Source organism: Panthera uncia (genome assembly GCF_023721935.1).
Source record: "Panthera uncia isolate 11264 chromosome E2 unlocalized genomic scaffold, Puncia_PCG_1.0 HiC_scaffold_19, whole genome shotgun sequence".
In the NCBI taxonomy this organism is placed as follows: Eukaryota; Metazoa; Chordata; class Mammalia; order Carnivora; family Felidae; genus Panthera; species Panthera uncia.
Window position 1 is genome coordinate 7,293,062 of NW_026057588.1, and position 10,426 is coordinate 7,303,487.

The window sequence follows — 10,426 nt, forward strand, 5'->3', positions numbered from 1 at the left end:
TTCTTTCTTTCTTTCTTTCTTTCTTTCTTTCTTTCTTTCTTTCTTTCAGAGAGATAGTGAGTGGGGGAAGGGCAGAGGGGGGGAGAGAGAGAGAATCTTAAGCAGGCTCTACACCCAGCACAGAACCTGACCAGGGCTCGAGCTCCTGTCTGTGAGATCGTGACTTGAACCAAAATCGAGAGTTGGACATTTAACTAACTGAGCCGCCCAGGCGCCTCAGGACTGCGTCCATTTTATTCAGTCTACCTCCAGCAGCGGCTGCTCCGCTGGAATTTGTTGAACAAATGAATGTAAACTCCATGTGAACAGAGACTGTTAGCCTCTGCTGCATATCGGGTGCTTAGAACAGGGCCTGGCACATAGCAGGGGCTCAAAAAACACGGGTTGCGGTGAATGGATGTAAGATCCAGGAGGGCAAGGCAGAGCTGTTTTTCTAGACTCTCTCCCTAGCTTCTAGAACCTTGCCTGGCACATAGCAAGTGCCCAGCAAACAGGTGCCTGCGCACAGAGTATTTCCACGCCCGCCCCCCACCTCCTCCCTGACCCCGCCCCCACCTCCTCCCTGACCCCGCCCCCTCCTCTCCCTGACCCCGCCCCTGCTTGGGGGGTGGGGCCGGCCAGGTTCTCTCTCCAGGACGTCACAAAGGCCCTGCCATGCCTCTGGCCCTGACCCTCCTGCTGCTGCTGGGCCTGAGCGGCCCCGGAGGCCGGGGCTGCCTGCAGTGTGACCACTCGGTGCAGGAGGCCCTGAGCCAGCTGCGCTTGGCCCTCGTCCCCAAACGCTTCCATCAGGAGCGGCTGCAGGCCCGCGCCCAGGCCCTGCTGCTGGGCATGGAGGGGCCTTTCTTCCGGGACTACGCTCTGAACGCGTTTGTGGGGAAAGTGGGTGCGTGCTGGAGAGGGGAGGGTGCCTGGCACAGCGGGGGAAAGGGACACGTTGGGGGCAGCGAGGCTGGGGTGGGGAGACAGGTGCTTTGGGGACCACAGTCCCCCAGAGGGGAGGGTGGGACCAGTCCTGGAGGAGGATGGGGGGGGGGTGTCCCTTGGCTCTCTGAGGGACCCACTGGAATTTCCTCCCCTCTTGCCCCCAGGGATAGATCACCTGGAACACGTGGCGTCCTTTATCAAGAACCAAACGAGCCACTTAATGGTTAATCCTCTAAAAGGTAGGCGCTAAGGGGGAAAGCCTTATCCCAGCCCCCTTCCCCGTCTTCCCTTTCCACAGGTCCACCCCGCTTCCCCTTGATATAAACAAAACAAAACAAAATAAAAACGTGCATATAGCCTTCGTGTGTGTCTGGCAGGATTCTAAGTGTTTTACTCAAAAAAGTCTAGGACAGTTCATCACCGTGGGCACGGCTGTGATCTGCCCTTTACAGAGCCGGAGACTGAGGCTCAGAGAAGTTAGGTGACTTGGCCAAAGAACACAGCTCAGACACTGCAGTGCTAACCCCCTTTCCGGTTTTGTGGTCAGTGGCCCCAGGGGGTTGGTCATTCGAGGGGCTGAAGGTGAGGTTTGCTTTCTTCCCCACACTTGTCAAACTGCTGTAGTTTTCCATTTCTCTTCCTTTCTCTTCCCTCCATCCGGTTTTTTTTTTTTTTTAAAGAGGAACCTGAACACCAGAACACTGTCCTAAGCGGGGGGGGGGGGGGGGGGCAGGGAATTAGGTCCTCCTCCCATAACTTTGAGAGAAGCGTAGACGGCAGAGCAGAGGCCCTGAGGGTAGATTCAAAGCCTGGCTAACCTTAAGCAAGCTATTTAACTTCTTTGTGCCTCAGTTTCCTCATCTGTAAAATGGGAATAACAACGCTCCCCTCATGGTCACTGAGACGTGCACGTGAGTTTGTGTACCCGCATTTAGAACAAAGCCAGGCCAACAGTAAGTGCTCCACAAATGCTAGCTAGTAAGATTCTTATGCCGTGCCTAGCCTCTACGCCTACGGCACAGGTTGGCAAAATACAGCTGGGGGCCAGATCTGCCAGCACCCTGTTTTTGTAAATAAAGTTTTATTAGAACACAGCCACACCCTTTCATTTACATATCGTCTACAGCTGCTTTTGTCCTCCCAGGCAGAACTGAATAGTTGTGACAATGACCGTCTAGCCCTCAAAGCTGGAAATATTTATTATCTGACCCTTAACAGACAAGGTTTGGAGTAGGAAGGCTCGTTAGAATCCCCCAGAGAACTTTTAAAACATTCCAGGGGCACCTGCGCAGCTCAGTCAGTTGGGGCGTCTGACTCTTGATTTCAGCTCGGGCCATGATCTCACGGTTCATGCGATCGAGCCCTGTGTCGGGCTCTGTGCTGACAGCACGGAGCCTGCTTGGGATTCTCCCTCTGCCCCTCCCCCGCTCTCTCTGTCTCTCAAAATAGATAAATAAATATGGGGGGGAAATAAAAAGATATGGGGTGCTTGGGTGGATCAGTCGGTTAAGCATCTAACTCTTGGTTTCGGCTCAGGTCATGATCTCACCGTTGGTGGGTTTGAGTCCCTCGTTGGGCTCCATACTTTCCAAGCAGAGCCTGCTTGGGATTCTCTCTCTCTCTGTCTCTCTCTCTGTCTCTCTCTCTCTCTCTGCCCCTCCTCTACTCACTCTCTATCTCAAAATAAATAAACTTAAAAAAAAAAAAAAGAAAGAAAGGGGCGCCTGGGTGGCTCAGTCGGTTGAGTGTCCGACTTCAGCTCAGGTCATGATCTCACAGTTTGTGAGTTCGAGCCCCGCGTCGAGCTCTGTGCTGACAGCTCGGAGCCTGGAGCCTGCTTGGGATTCTGTGTCTCCCTCTCTCTCTGCCCTTCCCCTGCTCATGCTCTGTCTCTCTCTCTCTTTCCCAAAAATAAATAAACATTAAAAAAAAAGAAAAGAAAAAGAAACTCACTTTTTTCAGTAGGCTCTATGCCCAACATGGGGCTCCAACTCATGACCCCAAGACCGAGTCACATGCTCTACCAAGTGAGCCAGCCAGGCACCCCAAGAAAGACACTGTTCACAGCCAGGATATCCCAGAGGCCTGGAGGAGCCAAACCTTTTTGGGGGATGTACAGGGTTTGGACGACCCGGACCTCCTGAGTTAACCCTTTACTGCACAATATAATGTATCAAATGAGGACAAGTACTATGGAGAAAATACCGCAGGGACAAAGGGAGAGGAGGGGGTGCTAGGGGTAGGGTGGGGGCTGCAGCGTAAATCCAGGCAGCCCAGGGAGGGGGCGTCACTGACCAGTCGACATGTGAGCAGGCCTGAAGGAGAGGGGTAGAAGGCCGCAGGCAGAAAGCGGTTACTACAAACCCCTGAGCCAGGACTCTGTTTGGCATATTCACAGAACCTCAACGAAATCAGGGAGGCTGGAGTGGAAAGAGGGAGAGATGGGGAAGATGCCCCAGAGGTAAGGGGGCAGGGAGGGGTAGATGGGGAAGAGGCTTCTAGGCCACGGTGAGGACTTTTGGCTTCTATTCCGGGTCACATGGGAGGGCTCTGAGCGGACGCGGGATACCGGTGAGCTGACTGCGTCCCTGTGTCCCTCTGGCTGTGGAGGAGAGATTTGGGCAGGGCAAGGGGTAAGAAACTTTAGTGACGGCCCAGGCAAAGAGATGATCACGGCGGGAACCAGGGCGGTGGCAGGGGAGGGGGTGGGAAGTGATGGGATTCCTGGATCTATCTTGGATGTCGAACAAACAGGCTTTGTTGACGTGCATGTTGACAAGCGGGGGTGTGGAGCCGAAGCGCCAAGGCTTTGTGCTGAGCCATTAGAATCAGGTGGCTCCCGTCTCCTAAGGCGGAGAAGTCCTGGGGGTCGGGAGGAGGTTCGAAGGAGAAGATCAAGGTTCCGTTTGGGACTTCCTGAGGGGAAGGTACCCATCAGACATCCCAGTGGAGATCCTAAGTGGGTACTTGGTGACCTGCCTGCGGACTTTGATGAGGGTCTAGGCTACTGATCGAACGTGGGGGGCATCAGTGTGTAGAGAACAGCGCTGTCCGGTGCAAATATGATGGGAGGTGTACATGGGAGCCACACCTCATTTTAAATTCTCTCGTAGCCACGTGTTTAGAAGGGTAAACAGAAGCAGGGGAAATTAACTTTTATTTTGTTTAGCCCCATACCTAAATTACCATTTTGATGTGCAACCAGCATAAAAATTATGGAGGTGTTTTATAGTTATTTGATTCACACCAGGCAGAGTGTGAGCAGCAGAGAGAGGGGGGCGCAGAATCCGAAGCAGGCTCCAGGCTCCGAGCCATCAGCACAGAGCCCGATGCGGGGCTCGAACTCACGAACCGTGAGATCTTGACCTGAGCGGAAGTCAGACGCTTGACTGACTAAGCCACCCAGGCACCACACAGCATGTTTTATACTAACGGCATATCTGAATTCAGGTCAGCCCATTTCGAGTACTCAATAGCCACGTGTGGCTCGCGGCCGCCATATTGGACGGTGCAAGATGCAGGTAACATACGAAGCCATGAGCCTAGATGAGGTCAGCTGGATGAAGGAGTGAGTGTGGACAGAGAAGACAGGAGAGTGGATCAGAAGAAAGGAAAGGAGAGGTGGCCAAGTTCACCCTCCTACTCCTTACCAGATGAGGAAACTGAGGCCAGTGGAAGGTGGTCCGGCCCGGAGCGCCCACCGTGGATCAGGAGCTAGGTGCAGGACCTTCCGGGCCACGGATTTGCCCAGTGGACCTGAGTAATACCCGGTCTTGGTTACATCTGGTGAATGAAAAGGAGTTTCCTCATCTCTTTGAAGCTGCAGACGGGCTTGCTGGGTGCCTCCACCCCACGAGGATCTCTCTGTCTCTCCTCAGATGGGCCTCTGCTGGAAGAACTCGTAGCTCTCAGGGGGCGAGTAATCAAGGAACTCAAGAAAGTCTTAAAATTGTACGAAGCAAAAGGTGAGGCATCTCTCTCCACCAAGCCCCCCGCCTCTCCCCCATCATCATCCCATCCCCTTCTCCCACTTTTTCTCCCAACCTCTTTGCTCACCCCCCCCCCTCCCGTGACTCAGCCTTCCCTGCCTCTCCCCAATATTCCCTGCTCTCTTTCCCCCCTGGTCCCTTCCCATCAAATTCTCAGATCGCTCTCCTGACTTCACTCACTTCCGCTCTTTTCTCTCGCAGCCTGCAGCCGCAAAATTTGCCGTGAGTCCTGGATTTATCGTCCCTTCTCTACCCTCCTGCACCTCTTTACCCTGTCTCCCCCAAATCAAGCCCATCACCTGCTCCATCTGGCGGTTCGTCCTCCTCCCCAAAGCTCTAGTTAGTATCCAGGGATCACTGATTTTTGAGGGATTGTGGAAGTGGTTGCAACCTGCAAAAAAAAAAGTATTTGGTGGGGGGGGGGGACGTTAGTCTGACGGGATAGGCCATGTCATAGTAACAAATAAACCCCACATCTCCATGGTTTAACGAAAGAAAGATTTATTTCTCTCTTACCCAAATTCCATTGAGAGTTGAACAGTTCCTCCAAGTGCTGTCTCGGGGATACAGCCTGCACCTATGTTGCAGCTTCTTTTTATTTTTTTATTTTTTATTTTTTTTTAATTTTTTTTTTCAACGTTTATTTTATTTTTGGGACAGAGAGAGACAGAGCATGAACGGGGGAGGGACAGAGAGAGAGGGAGACACAGAATCGGAAACAGGCTCCAGGCTCCGAGCCATCAGCCCAGAGCCCGATGCGGGGCTCGAACTCACCGACCGTGAGATCGTGACCTGGCTGAAGTCGGACGCTTAACCGACTGCGCCACCCAGGCGCCCCTTGCAGCTTCTTTTTAAACGTTTTATTTTAGAAAGAGCCCAAGCCGGGGAGAGGGGCAGAGGGAGAAAGAGAGACAATCCTGAGCAGGCTCCATGCTCAGCACAAAGCCCTCCCTGGGGCTCAATCCCATGGCCCTGGGATTGTGACCTGACCAGAAATCGAGAGTCAGATGTTCAACCAACTGAGCCATCCAGGCGCCCCTCTGTTGTGGCTTCTAAGGTAGCTTCAGTGGGGGAGAGAATAGAGAAAACCCCTACAGGGACTTTAATGGACTGGCCAGAACTCTGGTCATATGGTTGCAACCTACTGCAAAGGAGCCTGGGAAATGTAGTCTTTTCATGCGATAGGAAGTGTAGGAGACCGATCAGTGAGCATCTAGCCAGTATATGTCACCAGGGGCTGCAAAACAGGAATGTAGGAATGCAAATGTTCTATTTGTAGACATTTAATGAAACATTTGTTTAGTTAATCGAATGTCTACAAATGTTGGTCAACTGGACAACTGCAATTCAATTCAACTCTTCAATGATTATATATATATTTTTTTCTTTAGAGAGAAAGAGCACGAACAGGGGAGAAGGGTAGAGGGAGAGAGAGAGAGTGAGAATCATAAGCAGGCTCCACGCTCAGTGCAGAGCCCAACACGGGGCTCCATCCCACGACCCAGGGACCATGACCTGAGCTGAAATCCAGCCAGATGCTCAGCCAACTGAGCCACCCAGGCGCCCCTATGTAAAATTTATTTTTAACGCGAATCGGTGCATTGTGCTCAGCTTGCTTGGCTGCACGTGGACCCTCCAAATCCAGGAGAGCCAAGGGATATCATGCCCTCTTTCCCCTCTGCCTTCCTGCTCTTTGCCATTCCTCTGATACCTGCCCTCACCCCACTTCTCCCTTCCCTCCTGCCCAGGCTTGCTAAAAGAGGAAGTCTTGGACTGTTTACATTGCCAGAAGATCAGTCCCAGCTGTATCCAAAAAAAGTACTGTTTTGGTAAGCTCCTGGGTGGTGGGGGAGACAGGGATGCATGAGAGGTGAAGACAGCCGTGACCCAGCAGATATGGGTTTTGAGTTCTCCCACAGGGAGCCTTCAGTCCTGCACTCACCACCTGCCTACAGTGGCCCAGATGTCACTTCCACCTTCTGAAATTTGCGTTCCCTCACTGTGAAATAAGACTCCACTATAACTTTATTTTTATTTATTATTTTCTTAAACGACTTTTAAAATATTTTTTTAGGTAATCTCTACACCCAACGTGGGGCCTGAACTCACAACCTGAGATCAAGAGTCATATGCTCCACTGACTGGGCCAGTCAGACACCTGTAACTTTAAAATGTCTCGGGGCGCCTGGGTGGCTCAGTCGGTTAAGCGTCCGACTTCGGCTCAGGTCATGATCTCGCGGTCCGTGAGTTCGAGCCCCGCGTCGGGCTCTGTGCTGATAGCTCAGAGCCTGGAGCCAGCTTCGGATTCTGTGTGTCCCTCTCTCTCTCTGCTCCTCCCCCGTTCATGCTCTGTCTCAAAAATAAACATTAAAAAAAAATGTCTCTACTGCCAGAATGGCAGGTGCTAGAAAAACATTCTTAGCCAGTGCCATACCTGGGGAGTCCAGAGGATCTGCTGAATTTACTCACTCACTCATTCATTCAGAGATTTTTAAAATGTATCTTTCTGGCAGAGAGAATAGTAGAGTGAGCCCCTATATACCCATCAAGCTTGAATAATCATGCTGGAACTTTTCACATGCTGTTTCCTCTCTGTCACACTATTCCTCTTACTCCCTCATTTCAATAAAGTCTCCAAGTTCACCACCTCAAACAGGACTCCCTGATCGCACCCTCTAAAGGAGCACTTCCTATCAAATTATGTTGACGATGGACATTCCTCTATATTTGTTTCACTTACTTTATTTATAGCCGTGGTATTTTTAAAAACGTAATCTCTATGCCCAACGTGGGGCTCAAACTCATGTCCCCAAGATCAAGAGTCACATACTCTGCCAACCGAGCCAGCCAGGTGCCCCGCTGCCATGGCATTTTGAAAGTATTCAAGCATTGTGAGATTTCAACCATAGTGAGCACCTCTAAAAAATAAGGACGTTTCCTATGAAACTACAATGCCATTCTCATACCCAAAAAACCTAGCAACAATTGTTAAATATCAAGTGACTCTGAGTCCCTTTTGCAACCTCCCTAATTGTTCCCAGAATATCTTTCACAGCTAATTATTTCCAACCAGGACCCAATGAAAGGACTTCTCATACTGTTCAATTATAGTTTTTTTCCACTTCTTTTTTAAAAATTTTTTTTAACTTTTATTGATTTTTGAGACAGAGAGAGACAGAGCATGAACAGGGGAGGGTCAGAGAGAGAGAGAGAGACACAGAATCCGAAACAGGCTCCAGGCTCTGAGCTGTCAGCACAGAGCCCGATGCGGGGCTCGAACCCACGAACCGCGAGATCATGACCTGAGCTGAAGTCAGCCGCTTAACCGACTAAGCCACCCAGGCGCCCCTATTTTATTTTATTTTATTTTATTTTATTTTATTTTATTTTATTTTATTTTTTACAAATGTTTATATATTATTTTTGAGGGGGGGCCAGAAAGAGAGAGAGGGAGACTCAGAATCCAAAGCAGGCTCCAGGCGCCTAGCTGTCAGCACAGAGCCCGATGCAGGGCTCGAACTCACGTACTGTTGAGATCATGTCCTGAGCCCAAGTTGGATGTTATCTGACTGAGACACCCAGATGCCCCCCCCACTTCTTCTTTTTTTTTTAATTTAAAAGAGTTTCTCTTGTGAATCCCCACCCCCCCGACCCCCCACCCCATGACACTGACCATTTGGAAAGAAGGGATTTGTCCGTTTGCTTCTTTAGAATGGTGGTTAACTACAACAGATATTATCAGTACCCTGTAACGCCCCCAAACCGAGGGTCAGCAGAACAGAGACAAGTGTCTCGTATTGCCCACATTTTAATGGGGTGAAGGGTTAACTAGGGTTTCTCAGCCTTGGCACTACAGACAGTTGGGGCTGGAAAATTCTTTGTTATAAGGGCTGCCCTGTGGATGTAGGATGTTCAACAGCACCCTTAGTCCCTCCCCAGCCAGATGCCAATGGTACACCCCCCCCCCCGCCCCACCAAAGTCCTAACAATCATTTCCAGTCTCCATACATTTCCAAATGTCCCCTGGGGCACAAAATTGTCCCCAGCTGAGAACCACTGCTAGACAATTACACGAAGGAATAAACGGATTAATTTCAGATAGCAAATGTGCCCTAATGAAAACAGAACCATTTGATAGAAAGTGCCTGGGGGGTGGGGGTGGGGGTGGGGGGATGCTGCTTTAGAGGGTGCAAGTGGCAGGACCTCTCTGAAGAAGTGGTGTTTGAGATCTAGAGGAAGTGAGGGAGTAAGGAACAGTGTGAATGAGGGAGGGAACAGCAGGTGCAATGATCCTGGTCGAGCAACATGGTTGAGCAACAAGAAGGAAGCTAACGAGTGAAGATGGGGGTAGTAACTAGCTAGTCACATGGTGACCAGATTGTCTGGTGGACCATGGTGAGGACTTGGGCTTTTATTCTGAACGAGAGGCGACCTCAGGGAAAGCTCTGAGGGAAGAGGGGAGTGAGAGGGCTTAGGTGTTAATGGGCGCCCTCTGGGGGCCATGTGGGGAACTGCAGGGTGAGGAGAAGCGGGAACCAGGAGAGGCGCTTTGATGGGGGCTGGACCAGGTCGGGAGCCCAGGAGGTGGATCAGACTCTGGATCCACTCCGAAGGTGAGGCCAAGAAGCTCTGCTGGCAGAATGAAAGGCGAGGGGTGGGGGGAAGGGACAATTAGAAGATGCAGAATGGGACTCCCAAGGATCTTCAGGGTCCCCAGCTAAGATGCAGACGACTGTCTTAGCGCTAGACTCTCCGCGGTCCCTGTGATGTGCTGTATAGACAGTCGGTGCCGTGAGGGCAGGGATGTTTGCTGGTGGGGTGCGCGGCAGTATCCAGAGCACCTAGGATGGCGCCTGGGCACAGGATTTGAGGAATGGATGCCATGGCGTCGGACCCGGGAGAGGGCAGGGGATGGGGAGGGAGGAGGGAGAGGGAGGCTCAGGTTGCCGGGGGAGCAGGTGGGTGTAGGTGCAAGGCCAAGGAAGGGCGATGACTTGGAAGTCAAGGTTGTCTCCCCACCCCACCCACCAGTTGACGGGCAGCCCCGCATGAGCCTGCAGTATGAGAAGGGGAGTGGATACCGGCAGCAGCAGGTGCTGTTTGGGGCCACCATCTCCGTGTTCCTGGCTGTCCTTGCCTTTGGGGTCATCGTGGCTTCGTAAGTCATCCCGGCCGTCTCCTGAGGCCTCCAAATGCCCCACTGGGGCCCTCAAAAACGGCACTGCCCTGGCTCAGTCACTCTGTCATTTGGGAGTCCCCTGTGCACTCACTTTATTATTTTTTTAACGTTTTATTTTTGAGAGAGAGAGAAAGAGACAAAGCACGAGCGGGGGAGGGGCCCAGAGAGAGGGAGACGCAGAACTTGAAGCAGGCTCCGGGCTCTGCGCTGTCAGCACAGGTGGGGGCTCGAACCCACGAACTGTGAGATCATGACCTGATACATACTATATATTATATATATATAATATACATATTATATATATATAATATATATATATATATTATATATA

General features: G+C 51.4%; 1 protein-coding gene across 4 annotated transcripts in view; it reads left to right on the forward strand.

Moving 5' to 3' along the window:
- The first annotated feature begins 634 nt into the window (after positions 1-634).
- Positions 635-10,426, forward strand: part of IZUMO2 (IZUMO family member 2) — an 11,434-nt gene continuing 1,642 nt past the window's right edge. Inside the window, exons 1-6 of one of the 4 annotated variants that reach the window (XM_049621254.1) lie at positions 635-886; positions 1,092-1,166; positions 4,806-4,892; positions 5,118-5,255; positions 6,665-6,745; positions 9,434-9,819. In XM_049621254.1, the coding sequence (XP_049477211.1) occupies positions 655-886; positions 1,092-1,166; positions 4,806-4,892; positions 5,118-5,255; positions 6,665-6,745; positions 9,434-9,438 (618 nt within the window). In that variant the 5' untranslated portion in view covers positions 635-654 and the 3' untranslated portion in view covers positions 9,439-9,819. Of the gene's footprint in view, positions 887-1,091; positions 1,167-4,805; positions 4,893-5,117; positions 5,256-6,664; positions 6,746-9,433; positions 9,820-9,947; positions 10,075-10,426 lie in introns of those variants that run through there. The other 3 variants (XM_049621250.1, XM_049621252.1, XM_049621253.1) reach the window with 3 other exon arrangements.